Source organism: Triturus cristatus, chromosome 1_2 (genome assembly GCF_964204655.1).
Source record: "Triturus cristatus chromosome 1_2, aTriCri1.1, whole genome shotgun sequence".
NCBI classification, from domain to species: domain Eukaryota; kingdom Metazoa; phylum Chordata; class Amphibia; order Caudata; family Salamandridae; genus Triturus; species Triturus cristatus.
In genome coordinates this window covers 340,670,091-340,686,604 of record NC_140580.1, presented here as the reverse complement: position 1 = coordinate 340,686,604, position 16,514 = coordinate 340,670,091, and the positions used below count along the sequence as shown (strand labels likewise).

The 16,514-nt window shown below is 46.7% G+C and overlaps 1 protein-coding gene across 1 annotated transcript in view; it reads right to left on the bottom strand.

Moving 5' to 3' along the window:
• Nucleotides 1–2,093: 2,093 nt before the first annotated feature.
• The window catches only part of TRIM62 (tripartite motif containing 62), a 134,350-nt gene continuing 119,929 nt past the window's right edge, over nucleotides 2,094–16,514 (bottom strand). Inside the window, exon 5 of the mRNA XM_085604009.1 lies at nucleotides 2,094–6,895. Coding sequence (XP_085460135.1) covers nucleotides 6,345–6,895 — 551 coding nt within the window. The 3' untranslated portion in view covers nucleotides 2,094–6,344. The remainder of the gene's footprint in view (nucleotides 6,896–16,514) is intronic.

Here is a 16,514-nt window from a genome sequence, read left to right as displayed (position 1 = left end):
CGAATATAGTAGTCTGATCCAGCCCATAAAATTGGGCCCAAATCCCATCCTGTCGAGTACTGCGAACAGGTATGGCCATTCCACCATGTCAAATGCCATGGTGACGTCCAGAGAGACCAGTATCGCAGGCTCCTGGATAGTGGCTGTTCTTCTCAACACCCCGTGCACTCTGCGCAGGTTCAAGGCTGTGTTGCGATGTGGCATAAAGGCTGACTGGTCAGGGTGTACTAGACTGTTTATTACTTTTACTAACCGAATCGCCAGGATTTTTGCAAGGATCTTGCGTTGAGAAGGGATATTGGCCTATAGGAGGCACAGCTGGTTTTGGGTTTACCTTCTTTGTGGATAACAACGTTAGCTATCCTTTGATCCGCTGGGAGCGTCCCCTTGTCTTTTCTGTCTATAAACATCACGCGAAGGTATGGGGCTATCTTGTCAGGTCTGAGCTTGTAGAGCTCAATTGGTATGCCATTTGGACCCGAGGCCTTCCCCGAGTGTATAGCCCTTATTGCCTGAGCTGTTTCATCATCTGAAAAATCAGCCTTGAGGTATTTACGGTTTTCTTCTGTCAGGGTGGGAAGTGTAATATCATGAATTAAGGCACGAGTGTCTTCTTCGGTGTACTGCCCTTTCGTGCAGTACACTGTCTGATAATGTTCGGCAAACCGGTTCGCAATTTCTTGTGGGTCAGTGATAGGATCGCTATCCTCTCCCTGCAGCTCAGGTACAAGACGGCTGGCCCATTCTTTCCTATCCAGCCATGCGATTAACTTCCCCACCTAATCCCCATGTTCATATATTCTGCTTTGTGTTTCCCTCCCTTGAGCCCTGGCTCTGTCTGTTGCTAAGGCTTTGAACTCGTCTTGTTTTAGATGCAAGAGGTGCAATTACTTAGGGGTTACAGTCAGCTCTAGTTCTTCTTCCAGTCTAAGGACCTCGTCCTCTGCCTGTACTAGGTCTTTCTGTCGGTCTTTCTTCTTACCTGCTATCAGGGACAGGGCTTGCCCACGGATTACTGATTTGTAGGCTTCCCACAATGTTTGGGCAGAGTCCACTGTACCCTCATTTTCTTGAAAGTAGTGGTCTGTGGCCTGAATTAGCTCCTTTCGTGTTTCTGGGTCCCGGAGATACCACGGATTGATGGGAGCGACTCTTCCAGTTCTCGTTTGGCATAGGACTAAATGTACCCAAAGCGTTGAGTGATCAGAGATTGCCCTGCCTAAGTGAAGGATCTCACGGATATTGAGTGCTTGTGACGCTGGAACTAGGATATAGTAGTTCCATTTTCAATGATTATTGCAAGCAAGGCAAAGTGAGACTAAGGGGCATATTTACAAGACCCTAACGCCACCGTAGAGTCACTTTTTCTGACGCTCCACTGGCGTTGCGCCGTTCCCCATTGTTACAAGGTGTCGCTAAGACACTTAACATGACTTAACGCCACCTTGTAAATATGCCCCTTTCTGCAGCAGTCTGCTGTGGAAAAGGGGCGGGCAATGGGTATTGCAGTGAGCGTTCCACCGCAACACCCATGGCTTTTTGACGCTGCCCCAGATTTACAAAGCTGGGGCACAGTAAAAAACTTAAGGCCAGTGAATACCTGGTCTTAGAATGGCGATACGAGAAGAAATGATTAATTTCTCCCCGTTTTTTGCTCCTTCTGTGTGCTGCATTCTGCAACACATAGAAAGAACAAATCGCCATTATTGATTGTTTATGTGCAGGAAGGGACACCTTCCTACACATAAACAATCGCCCCTGCAGCACAGGCACCCTGGCGCTAGGCAGCTTTTTTACCGACAGCATTAGGGGGGAAACACAGGGGTGTGTCATATTTTTGTAAATACGACACATCTGTGCATTTTGAAAATGTTGGGGCGTGGTGTTGCCAAATTTGGCGTAACACCATGCTCCAGTATTTTCTTGTAAATAGCAGTACAGTTTTGTCAAATAAGAAATTATGGGGCAAGGAAGCATGTTTTCCGTTTCTGCAAACCATACCTTGACTACTAGGCCCCATACCAAACCTGAAGCAGATTCCACACTAGGTGCAGGACTCGTAGGTCTGGAGAAACAAACGGAGAATCACAAAATCAATGATTAAGACTTCTTTATTAGGTCAAAAAAAAATTACAATGGCAATAACAAACACATGAGCCACTGAGGATGGCACTGGTGCCCCCAGAAGAATGCTACTGTGGCTGTAACAATCTTGGCACCTCTGATGAATGTGATTGTACAATGAAGCACAACGGAAAACAGATTTTCATTCTAAACAGAAGCCTCAGAAAAATGATGCTTTTTTTTTTTTTAAAGTGCTGCTGCAGTATCAATCTTGTTAAGAGCACCTGATTAAATAATGTAGTGTCTTAGTTTTATAGCAAAACTCCATTATACCATTTCTACACTTTCGCGGTTATAAAAAATATTCAGGACCGATTTTACGACAAATTAATGACATGTAATGAATCTCCACCTACAATAGAATAACTTGCATTCCGTTCTCCCACAAAGACGTTCAGACAGTATTTCAAAACAAACAAACATATCAGCTTTCCTGCAAACAGGGGGAGCGAACAAATGTTAAAGGTCTGAAAAATATTAAATCTTCAGTGTTAAATGCTGTCACCGTTTGTCAGAAGAAAGTGTCGTTCTCTAGTAACCTTTGGGAAGGAGGTCTGAGCTACTAGGAAATGCATTAAATACTCCAGGTTATGAACCAGATCCTTTTTTAGAGATGAAATGGCATAATAACCAACTGGCACTTGCAACAGGCCCCATCGATTGTGATCTGTGTTTGATTCATTGCTGAGAATCAGTCATCAATACCTTCTGTAACCTGGTATCATATCTTTCCAAAGCTTCTAACTGGACCTATTTTCAGTAATCTCGAACTAGCGCCTTCAGTTCATCTCTAAGGGGATCCTGCTTCGAGGGTGCATGTATTATTCTTCAAGTGACTCAATTTTTAAAAACATTTTTATAGATTTTTATCTCGTAACACATTATGTAACTGTGCAACAGGCAGGTTTTTTATTTTAGGATTCTCACACAAATATCATGGTCATGTACTCTTTTTTTTTTTTTCTCTCTCCATGGACTAGAGCATTCACAATCAATTCACCTCTAGCATCTTCACTCCCCTCACTGTCTCTTCCATCCCATCCCTGCAGTCTTGCGGTTGTCTACATGAAGGTTTGTCTCTCTTCCTATCCCCAGCTAATCTGTTTCTCTGCATACTACATGTTCTCTGTCCATGAAACCATATTTTGTGAAACTTCTATAGACATCTTATTGCCTCGTATCACTTTTCAGCCTTCATAAACATATCCATTCCCTGTCTTCATTGCTCCAACGTGGGGTTGTGCGACTACCCCCAGCGTTTTATAATGCTGTGCTTAACCTACCATGAACCTCAGTAAGCAGAATACCATCTTGTATCTTTTTACTCCTTCTTGTCCTGGAATCCCAGAATGACATCTGTTGGTGCCAGTTAGATTTCTTTGCCACCTACGCCTGACATCTCTTCCCCTGCTTGTTCCCAGAAGTGCTGGATCAACCTGCCTCCTCTTACAATGTAGGAGTTTTCCCTCTCCCGTTTTACATGTGAGGCAGGTGCCGGTTGGAGACCGACCCATCTTATGGAGTCGACTCTATGAAAATACGCTCTATGTAATATTTTGAGGTGAATCAGTCTGGTATTGGGGTGGATCGATGCAGCACTTAGATGCCTCATTGCTTCCTCCATTTCACATCTTCTAAATCTCATAGAATATGCTATATCTCCCTAACCTTTCGTAAGCAATCTCCAGTGTTCTTAGTAAGTAAATCATAGATTCGCAAAACCACCCCCTCTCCCAGTGCTTCTCCAAAATCCCTACTCCCTTATGGGGGTCTCATCCAGAATTAACGTCCAGTTCTCATTTTATGTGCCCACTGCCATCAAGTTGCAGATATTGATAGTAGTGAGAAGGATATAGTTTGTACTCCTCCTTGAGATGGCTACATGTCTATATTCCCTTCAACCTTCAAATGTCTCACAGTAGATCTCCACAGTCCTAGTCTCCTACCTTCTCCCCTATCCATTGTGAGATCTTCTGGTGCTCACCTTTATCCATGCAAAGGCAGCCATGTTGAGCCACTTACCTTTTTCCACTGCTGTGGTGGTCTGTGGTCAGGGCCAGCCTTCGGTTCCTCGCTAAGAGTGCCTCCTTGTCACATGCAAATCACTTCCTTGATATCGGACTCCATCTTCACAAACCCTCATCCGTGTTGTAATGACCCCCCTCTTCTACCCATATTTGGGTCCTGAACATTGTGGACTTCTGCCAGTTAGTTTTGTAGCTCAAGCTGGCTCAGATGTTATTGAAAATGTCCGGCAAGGTCAGTATTGCATAGCTTGAATTAGCTTAATAGGAGAATATTATCTGCATAAAGTGAATTTTTCTCTTTTTGACCTGAATCCCACATAAACCTCTGGGTTGCCACAGTGTTTGCATTAGCCACCAACGTACTGCTATATATTTTTATCTTTTTAATACAATGTATATTTGAGGATTAAATCATTACCATAATACCCAACGTCTGAGAGACCCACAGTGGAGGGTTAGTGTTTATGTCAGTAGGAAGTAGTGCTTTATGTGCAGAAAATGGTTGAACTTTGTCCAGCTAGTGGAACTCTTTTTTTTTAATGGGGGCAAAGGATTGAGGGCCTTGGAATGAGAACATGCGAGAAGAATCACGCAGATGGAAACTGCCAACCTAGTCAATGGGAGGAATATGATCTGGAGTTCTTGGGCTGAGGGTTGTCCTATTTGGTGAATTAGCTGGGCCTCACAAAGAACGTGAAATATCCCGAACCTTGAAAATGGAATTCAAGTGGTTGCATGATGAAGCAATACACTGTAGTTTCAATGGTATGTATGCTCCCAAGCGCCGTAATAAAATTTAATACAATAATAGGGTGGTATTCTGGGATGGACAGTTTCAGAAGCTAGAGCGAATGAGCTCCCGGCATGCTTTGTTCTCAGGAGATTGCCCAATTCAGCCTTTTGTGAGGCGAATACAGAGAAGGCCTCATGGGACATGGGGGGGGGGGGGGGGGGGGGGGGAGGAGGGGGGGAGAAGGGTGTCCCAATTCAAGGCTCTACCTGATAAAAGCAAAAGTAAGCAGAGATGCTTAAACAGGGCAGGACTGGGTGTGACGGATGGGTGGGGGGTAGTTTTTGACCAGTTGGGGCTGTTTTTGTTACTGTGGGCCGGTTATGCAGCAGTCCTACAATATTGCCCCCCTGTAACAAAAGCAGCAGCAGTGTTTCCCACCAGCAACCCCCACCCTCTAGGGGCCGGCCTGACATTATTGCCAAGGCTGGTTTGTGTTCAGAGTTCGGCCCGTGCTTAAATATGTCCTACTCTGTGACTACACCATGAAAAGAGCTAATATAGATTGTTATAACCGATGAGTTTAGACAATGAGGACGGCCATAGATTGGACATTATCTTTTTTACTGCCAGTACGTGCCCGATGATTACAGAATAAGGGCAGATATTCTGCATTAGGCATGTAGGGCATGCTTTATTTCTGACAAATGCATATATGATCATTGGAATATAGCCCTTGCTTAAGGTCATCTTACTTGCTGTTTGTATTTCAATGGCTACAGAGGACCTATTGTGATTTGCCTCATATCTCATTTTCATCCTAAAACATTGGGTAGTGTATAGTTGGGTGCTCTTCACTGCTTTCGAGAACTCAGCCTCTATTCAAACAATTTTGTCCCAAGACACTGGAATGTCCAAATATTAGGTTGTGTGTCAAGCTTGGCAAACTTGTAACATACCTGTTGATTTAGTGCCTATAATAAAGTTGCTAGCATGGAGTCGGAGCCTTCTATAACTTATTTTGTGTCGTTAGAGTGAAAGAAATTAATAGGAAGAACAGACATCAGTGAAGTCCCAAACAGCAAATCCACTTTGTGATTTGGGAAGTGAAAGTCATAATCTCCTGATTCAGGACTCTTCAGTTGTCGGAGGAGGTCTGGTAAGTCTAGATCGCAGTATTGTAAATAAAAAAGGCGTTCCTAGGGCAGTGTGTTTTTCCATGCATTCAGATATGAAAATGATACAAAGTCTGGTCCCAAACGGATTAAGATTTTGAAACGGATTTAGATAGTGGTTCTCAAATAACAACAAAAAGAAGATGCAACAAAACCATTGTCTTTACAGGATCTCACAATAAGAATCTCTCAGCAAATTCATGTTTTACAGACACAGACATCATTCAAAAGTTACTTTCATAAAGACATCAATAGCCCTGATGATAGCCCAAAAGTTTCCACTAGCCCTCATATCCGGACGGTGTTTATTCGCAAGGGCTGGACATTCTTGCCATTGGCATGGCTCTGGCCAGGGCTGAAGTACGAGCACAGTTTGCCAGGAAATTTCTCCCGGAATGTGTAGAGCCAGGACATGTCATCAGCATTGTAGAAAATGAGCAGTCCCTTATCATAATCCAGGAACACTCCTACCTTCTCCAGCTTGCCCCTTACATTCAGCCTTGTCCAGGGCTCAGTGCAAGCACTATACTGGTTGCCATCATGCATGACTATGCAGTAAAAGCCACGGCTTGGCTGAATCTGGATGCTCCCCTTTCGACTTACAGCCTCATGTGCCAGGCCAATCATCCACTGAGTTTTCTCGGAGACCACCACCTCCCAGTAGTGGACACCACTATCCAAAGCTTGTGTGCCCAGGACCGAAACCTCTACATCAAAGCGTTTTGGAGAGTCTTGAAGAGGCTGAGGGTGCAGGTTTCCATAGGCCACGATGGTGCAGTCGTCCGACAGGATGAGGCGCTGATGGGCAGTTTGGGGATCAAGTGTGAGTGCAGCTGGAACTGGAGAACCAAGATATAACAGTTTTAATACAGATGAGAAAAACATGTCCAAATCAGCCGTAATTTAGCTTTCTTACACTGTGGTGGCCATATTAAGAAAACGAAAAAAGGATGATAATCAAAATTAGAAATACAGAAGCTGTTAGTTTGTGACCCTAGTATCTACTGCAATAAAAATATTAGTAAATTAAGATGTACCTTTAAATATATCCTTAAAAAGGACAAAAACAAAACTAATGCAACTCACGAATAAAAATATATATTGCTACAGAGGTATGCAGGATATCTACAATGGCATTAAAAACATATTCCACTGTTAAGGGTACAGTTCAGTAGGGCAGTGGCAGCTCCTCCGCTAAGGCCGAGGAGCGTCACCCAACTAGTTACAATGCCCCTAGCGAAAAATAAAATGGTAATATATATTACCATTTTGTTTTTCATTGCCTCTGCAAACCCCGCCCTGAGTCTCAGGACAAGGAGGGGTGTGGCCGCTGCTGACTGGAAGCAGCAGAGAGGAGTGATGGGCTGGGCACGTTAACGTGTGCAGGTCTCTTTGGCCGGCCATCTTGCAACAGCCAGCCAGACATGCACACTTTACACCTCTCAACCCAGCTGTCTAGGACAGCTGGGTTGAGACCGAGCAAAGGCCTCCAGTGTCTCTTTGAAGCACAGAGAGAGCCTGATCCATCCAATCCTGGCACTGCTTTCATATCATGAGAGCAGCTCCAGGATTGGTTAGGGGACTTGGCTGGGCTCGCTGGAGGAAAGAAGAACACCAGAACGAGGACAGAGGTAAGTTATTTTTATTTCTTATTTTTTTCTCCCAATGTATTTTTCGTCTGCATGTATCCCTAAATCACCAACATGCACTACATTGCAGTTTAAGTTGAACATTTTAAACTTCAAAACAATAATGTAAAGTATGATAGCATGAAGTTAATGTAGTTTACTGTTTTGCCTGCCCCCATCACTCTCCCTCGCAGGCAGCTGCCACTGCTGGACGGCGAAGCAGCTTTGAAAATATCAAGTCACTCAATAAGCGTACATTTTAGACATTTAATTTATAAATATCTAATGAATGTGAATAGGGTTTTTTGTTTTTGATAAAAGGAGAAGAATTGATTTAGGTCACTAGTCCTTTGTGAGGGAAGCTATAAGGAAACGGGATTAAACCAGCCATAGTGCACACAACATGTAGAAGATAAGAGTATGACACTGAAACCAACTATGTTTGTGCACTTCAGGGTGATCTTTTAACCATATTATACTCTATCACATTCTGACATAGGACACTCCTTGCATACTCTTTGTTAACTATTGGGGTAAACTATGAGGAAAACGTTGACAGGGACAGATTGTTAACTATTGGGGTAAACTATGAGGAAAACGTTGACAGAGACAGAGAGACTTACAGTGGACCTCACTGAGTGGCCTTCTTTGCTTAGCCTCATAAGCTCACACTTTCTTAACACAAGGATAAAGCTTAGAGCGTTTTCTTGAAGTTCTAGGTCATGTTGTACTATGTAGGAGTCATTGTATAGTGCTTTCTGCCATCAATAAGGCCTTACCCAGTTAAGAGTCTGGAGACCCAAAAATGTTGGGTTGGAGGATTCCGTGACAGACTGAAGTCCGACTTGGTTTGTGAAGCTCCATCATTAGTCATAGATTTGTGGTTCTTACACAGATTCTAGTAAGTGTGTGTTAATCATGGATAAGTCAGTGTGTTAAGTGTATGTTGGTTTGTGGAGGTGTTCTTACCCAATAGAATGGGGGTGGAAGGATCATAGGTGAAACTGGGGGATACCACAATGCCCCCTGCCCACTAACATATGTGGACTGGGTTTAGTACCAAAATTAAATGCAGAATTATTTTCTGAATAACAATTGCATGCGCCTATTTAGTGTATCAATTCTGAATCAGACCACGCCAACCGGGTATGGCAGCGCCAGACAAAAAAAAATAAAAATATATGTAACCAACTACTATGACACAGAACTTAACACTACTATAATGGAATGTTAATAGCCTTGCTAACAAGGTAAAGAGAGGCCTGGTGTCCAGAGCGATTAAAAGACACTGAGGCAACGTGATATTCCTCCAAGAAACCCATTTAATGAATGCTTAACACAATTGTGTGGGGAGAGGTAGATACAGAGTGGCATGCCACGCACAGTACACCTCAGGCTCAATTGGCGTACTGCTCTTGATCAGGAAAGCATTAGCGTTCCATGTGTCCCGTGCAGTCAGGCGATGCAAGGTATTACACAGTACGGCTGGGAGAATGGGAGGGTGAGAGTGTGGTCCTCATCAACGTGTTTGCCCCGCATGGCCTTCAGTAACCAACCCTCCACAAGTTGGGACGTCTACTAGCGGGGATTCCGATGGCCCTCAGTACCATAGTACCACAGGGATTATAATTTAGCACACAACACACAGTTGTATAGAATGAGCACCAAGCCAGAAGGGGAGGCCCCAGCCGGGAAACTGGAGGGATTTACAAGGGCACTGGAACTGATCAACATCTGGAGGGCCCCTTCATGGGCAGGAGAGGGAATACTTCTATTCACACTCGCATGGTATATCATCCAGACTTGATCACTTCCTGACATCACGAGACACTTTGGGTAGGTTTTTGGAGGCCAAATACATAGCACAAGGTATCTCAAATTACTCCCCATTGCAAGTTATCTTAACCATGAGTAAGGAACCCTGGGGTTGCCGACTCACCAATAAGCAGGTGGTAAAGGCAAATATTACTTACAAGACAACAATGGCACCATGAACAGGGCAAGCACAGTATGGTAGGCTTATATGGCAACAATTAGTGCTCATAGCAGAAGAAGTAGGTGAAAACTGGGAATGGCCTACGCATCCGATTGCGCTAGAACATGACAAAAGGGTTAGAGAATCACTTAGCGCCCACCCTACAACATCCCTTAAGCGTAACCTACAGCTCAAGCATGCAGAGTACTGAGAGATGGCGCGCCATGAGGTGAAAACATCCTTCCTTGCCAAACAGAAGCGCATTTATGAAGCAGGCGACATAGCGGGGAAACTGCTCGTTTGGATAGGTAGCAAGGAAAAGGAGGGCATGCATATTTGGTAACTCAGACTGGGACGGGTGAGAATGCATCAGGTAGTAGACAGATAGCGGAAGCATTCGCAGCACATATGGCTACATTCTGTGAACCGAAAGCGAAGATCTCGGAAGAAGAGGTTAGACACTACGCAAGCTTGCACTGTGAAAAGCCCGAGACCAGATCAGAGCGCTTCAGTGGAGGGGGAGTTAACAGAACTTGAAATTACACTAGCAATAACACAAATGCAGACAGGGAAGGGTCTCGGCCCAACTGGGCAGCCAGTCGAATTCTTCTGTGAAATGTCCAGAAAAGTGGCCAAACTGTTGCTCTCTATTACACCTGCTCTGAAACTTACATACGGATATGCAAACAGCGACAATTGTCCTCATCCCAAAGGTACCGAAATCCAAAGATGCATGCAAATCCTACAGGCCAATCTCACTGCTTAATGTGGATACAAAAATCCTTGCAAAAGTACTCGCAAATAGATTAAGCACAGTGGTGGCAAATCTGGGCCACGCGGACCAGACTGGAATCATGCCATACCGATCAACTAGGCTGAATCTGACACGCCTCCACAACAACACAACGCAGATGGGTGAGGATGGGGCACCACGGGCCAATATGCCATTAGATATCTTATCCTTTTCAGCAGAATACAGTCGTCGAGTCTGTGGAAGTTCAGATTATGGGGTAGGCTAAAACGATTACTTGGAAGGTCTGCTGCTTGAAGACACAGATTCTAGCACCTAGTAACTGATTGAAAAAGTGCATCTCATTTAAAGTTAAAGTTTTTCATGATGTTCGACAGCAATGAGCCTTTTCAACGATGAGGCCTCTGCTATGATATCGACCGATGAGTCTCAATATCATTTGTGTTGATGCCATCTTTAGATCTGATTTTAATGCCCTTGTATATTTGTGAATGCTAAGGTGGGAAACTCTTTGTATTGCTCCCCCTCATGATTACTTGTTTCAGGGTCACATAAGAATTTGTTTTTTTTTTTTAAATCACACCTTCTGGATTTTAACAGATTAGTGCAGACAAGGTAGTATGTAATTCTAATTATGTAATGGGACAGTCTTTAATTGGAAGTGGGCCTTCCTCAAGCATACGCCAACTGCACCAATCCTCTCCCCTTAACCATTTAAACAAGAAAAATTGTATTAAGAAAAGTATTTAAAACGATATGGAGGCTACCTCTCAGTAAATGTCACCCATGCTCTCTGTCTGGAAGATCAAAAACCCTTTGTGCAAAGCACACATTCAATAACTCCTGTAAGGCAAAATCTCTGCTGTCCGTACTGACTGCTACTTGTGTTGCGATTCTTTTTAATCTATAAAGCACTGCATTTGTAACAGGGTCCAAAAGTAACCCAGTGACAATTCGAGCAAAAGAGGGGTCCTGGCTCACCAAAGCAGTTCAGTTTTGCTCATATCCACGCGTGCTGGATCACTTGTAGTATTTTGGTTCGGAGGGCTCCTAAATTGGTCCAGCACCTCTATTTTACTCACCCTTTATGGATTTAACCATCACTGCTCCCCAGGGGCTCCTTCTATGTAGCTGTGGATCCGTCCAATCTTGGAGTGGTTACACTCTACGGCTGGCTATCCTTAATCAGTCCTATTGTGTTCATGGCTACACACTCTTCTGCATTTCAGGACCTAATTTCCTTCTAACACTGCAATTATCTTCTTCACTTTAAATTCAATATATGGATAGGAATCCCCCCTCATTGGCCTGGAGTTGGCACTGGGTTACATATGTTGTAATCCTAATCTGATTTTAGGCATATCTTTGCATGTCCTGGCGATGATCCTAATATTTCATTAAGTATCGAAACATCGTTGAATATGGTACCTTGACTCAAATTGTTATAATTGTATACATCAGCATTGGTACGGACAGATTGTGACTAAACCACTGTGTTCTATTTTGCCACAGTTATAAGTCTGAGTTTATAAGTTTCATGTTAATTACCTGTGTTCGTTCTCCCATATCATTGTTTTCTATTTGCAATTAATAAATATATAGGTTTGCTCCATTTGGATCACATACATAGGGCTCAGAGTATTTTTTTTTTGTTGAAACATTTTTTATTGTTTTCCAACACAACAAGACAATAATCAACTCTCAATCCCCACCCGTCCAGGAAATACCACACACGTAACAGCATCCCCGACTATCCCGAAGACGGCTCAACCTTCCCACCCGGTCCCTTACCCCCCCCTCTTCCTCCCTCGGTCAGTGTGCCCCCATCTCCTACCCCGGTCCCACTTTCGATGTGTCTCCTCTCCCTGGTCAATAAAATACAGGGGCCCAGCCTCTCCCTAAACCAACAGGACCTTCCAGCTAGCCCAGCCAAAAGTGCAGGCGGTCAGGGCCCGCCGTCTCGCCTCTTCTACTCCCCGCTCCCCACTACCTCCTCCCCGTCAGACCCACTCTCCTCAGCCCCCGTCTCGGACATCAACCCCTGAAGTTCTACCACCAACGCTTCCCATGCCCGGGCCGTCGCCAGCGCCTTTTCGTCATCTCGCCGGAGGGCCAGTTGCACTCGGAGCGTGCCCTCAGCCCCTGCCCAACGCGCCAATGCCGATCTCCAGCGCAGGAAGTTAGGTCCCCCCCGGGATTTCCAGTGCAGAGTCAATTCCCTCTTGGCCATTATCAGCCCCAGATCATAAAATTTGCTAGTGACCTTCGTGCGGCGAGTGTGGGGGAACCAAAGCAGCAAGCAGGTCCCCATCTCCGGGGCAATGGAGCGATCCGTGACCTGGTTCAAGCAATCCACCACTGCTTCCCAGTAGTCACTTAACTGCATACAGGACCAAAACATGTGTCGAAAGTCCGCACCGTCCACCCTGCACCGCGGACACTGAGAGTGCGCTCCCCCGAAATATCGCAGTATCTTGGCCGGTGTCAGGTATGCTCTGTGTAACGTAAAAAACTGGACTAACTGGAACCTGGCATTCCTCGTTCCCTTCCAGGCCCTCCGCACCAGCGTGGACCACGTGGACTCAGGGATCTCTTTCCCTAGGTCCGCTTCCCACTTTTCCCTCAGGGCGCCCAGGGGGAGAAGGCCCTCCGTCGACAGCCGGCGATAGAGGCATGTGATGGCCTTAGCCGTCCCCGCCGCCATCACTACATATTGGCAACCCGCGGCAGTCGGCGGTTCCGACAGTCCCACGTTCCAATGCCTCTGGAGGCTCGCCACCAGGGCCGCATGAAGCAGGAAGTCTCCCCGCGGGAGCCCATAAGAGTCCTGCAAGTCCTGGAAAGGTAGCAGTACTCCCTCTCTAAATAAGTCCCCCACCATCTGTACACCCAGTTCCTCCCAGACCGCTAATCCCGACCAATCTCCTCCATGCGGGAACGCCGTACACATCCCCAGGGGGATCTCCGGGGCATAGGGGTGAACTATGGCGGCCCTTCTCTGGCATCTGTTCCAGCATAACCGGAGGGTACGTTCCTCCAAGGTGAGCTGGGCGAGGTCCAACCTCTGGTGGAGGACTATAAAGGCCATCACATGGCGCGGGAGTAGTCTGCCCTGAGGGCCTTCCGGGCCCCTGTACTCCCTGGCCACCGCCTGCGTGAGCCATTGGAGCTGGGCCGCCAGATAGTACCATTCAAAATCCGGTGCCGCCAAGCCACCCTCTGCCCGTGGCCGCCGCAAGGTGGTCAGCGCCACTCGACGCCTTCCCGAACCCCAAATGAAGCTCGTGGTTAATACCCGCAGCGTCGCAAAGAACGACGCCGGGATCCATATAGGAAGGGTGCGAAAATAGTAAAGGAGCCGTGGCAGCGCCACCATTTTCAGCAGCACCACCCTCCCAGCACACGAGAGCGGGAGCGTATTCCAAAACCCAATGCTACCCCGTAGGCCTCGAAGCGCTCTACCCACATTCCCCTCCAGCAAATCAGTCTGGGTATGGCAAATGTTAACCCCCAGATAACGGAGACAGCTGCTTTCCCAGCGGATATGGCCCAACGCCTGCGGGGGCTGTCCCCCTCGCGACAACGGGAACAAACACGTTTTACGCCAGTTGACCTTAAGCCCAGACAGCCGACCAAACTCCTCCAAGAGGGCAACCGCTCCCTCCAGCTCTCCCGCCGCATCCGCCAAGAACATCAGCAGATCGTCCGCATAGAGGGAGATATAATGCGTATCCTCCCGCAGGGAGACTCCTACATACGCACCCCCTCGTCGGGCATGAGCTGCCAATGGTTCAATGGCCAGCGCAAACAGCAGGGGGGAGAGGGGAACACCCCTGCCTTGTCCCCCTCCGGACATGATAGGAGGCCGATATGGTGACCCCGTCTTCACTCGGGCCGTAGCCTCGCTATAAAGCAACTTGGTCCAGCGCACAAAGTCCTCCCCTAAGCCGAACTCCCGCAACACTCGGTATAAATAAGGCCATTCCACACTATCGAAGGCCTTTTCTATGTCGACCGACAGCGTGCAGGCCTCCGGGAAGACTTCCCGGTCCAGTTCCATCACTCGCAACAACCGTCGCACTGAAGTGGCCGTGCTACGTCGAGGAATAAAGCCCGCCTGATCCGGGTGGATTAAGGCGGTCATATGACCCAAAAGGCGCGACGCCAGTATCTTACTCAATATTTTATAGTCCACCGTCAACATGGAGAGCGGCCGATACGCCGTGCGCGCGTCGGCCTCCCCTCCGGGCTTTAATAAGGGTATCACAATCGCCTCCCGAGCAGAGGCGGGTAAGCACCCACGCCGCCAGGCTTCGCTGTAGAGGACCTGCAGCTGCGGGGCTAGCAGATCCGGAAACGCCGCAAAGAACTCGACAGGCAACCCATCTGCCCCCGGGGTTTTCCGACGGGCCATGTGTCTAATCGCCGCACGAATCTTGCCCAGCGATATGGCACCGCCAAGATCTTTCCCAATCTCCGGGTCCAGTCGGGGAAGGCGGGCCTCCAGCAAGAAGTCCGCTAGGCCTTCAGGTTCCCCCTCCATGGTGCTATCGTATAGCCCAGCGTAATATCCGGCAAACTGCTGATTTATCCCCTTCTGGGAATAAACTGGGGCACCCCCCGCTTCGACCAGGGAAAGTATCGGTTCCCCCCGGGCCGCCGGGTTCGCCAGCCACGCCAGAAGGGATCCCACCTTATCGCGTTCCGCGTGCGCTCGCATTAAGTAGCTTTTATGGTCAAAGCAGCGGAGCTTCTCCACCTGCACCGCCACACCCTCACGCGCTTCAGCAACCGCAGCCAACTCACCGCTCCCCGTCTGATGCGCCCGTTCCGCCGCCCGCAGCAGGGCCTCCGCCCCATCTACCTCCTTCAATAACGTCTTCCGTACTCCGGCTGTGGACGATATACAAACCCCCCGAACAACCGCCTTAAACGCGTCCCATTCCGTCGCCCGGCTTGCCGTCGTACCAGAGTTTCGCTCGAAATATTGTGTTATGCAGTCACTAACCTCAGCCCGGAAGAGGGCTCAGAGAATTTCTATGTATATTTGATTGTTTGACAATTTTCCAATCAGGGACGCCTGTCCCTTTAGAAGTATGGACGTCCCTCATTACCCATGGGTTTCCCTTGTTCTACAGAAATATTGAATGTTGCGATGGCTACGGTTCACTCAGTCCTCAACAGCAAGCATGTGAGCACTGTACCAGTCTTCTTCATCAACTGGGACTGGCATGACTCATGATGATTAGAAAGTCTTTTATTCTCGGTGGATCATCCTCTGGAGTAGGCAGCATGGTAATAGTGGAAGATCCACCTTCCCTGGCCATCATGCTTTAGTCTTTCTTCAGTTCAAATGTCTTCCAGTTTTGTATGATGGGAATACCCTCCAGGCCTTTAAGTGTCCATTTGAGAAAGTTCATAATCAGTAGAGGAACTGGAGGCTCGTAGGGTGGCTACACACAAGAGATGAGTGACCGAAACCACTCCCTTCATAGGAGGGACAGTTCACACAGAAGCAAAACACCACCATTAGGAGGACAACTGGGTGGAAAAAGGTATTATGGATATTACAAATGATAAATAACAGTTCAATTTGCCACATTCTTTGCAAAAATCTCCAAGAGAAAGGAGAAAAACTGGTAGAATGTTCAGAGATCCTACTTGCAGAAAAGAAGCCGGATGAGACAATTGAGAGTGCAAGTAAGATGGGATAGGACAGTGTTTGGCTTTCTTAAAGGAACCGGTTGTCTTTTTGGCTTTGCTATAGAGACTGTATTTTATACTGCATTTTCCACCACATTGTCAGCATATTTTCCTTTCATTACTTCTCTCTGCAGGAAATTTAGGGGGGGTTGTGCTACAAGGTAGTCCTACGTATTGTGTATTGCAATCCCCCCCCACTAGAACAAAACGGAAACCTCTTCTAATCACCTCAATTTGCCCTCTCTAATTTTGCCCTCTCTCTAGATCCTAACTAGAATCATACTAATCAGGGAAATCTTTTTTTCTTACTTTTACTAATTAAAGAGTATTAACACAACCTGGCAAATCGACAAGGATTCTATACATATTCCGCTCCTACTAATGAAACTGGAAGAAGGAGC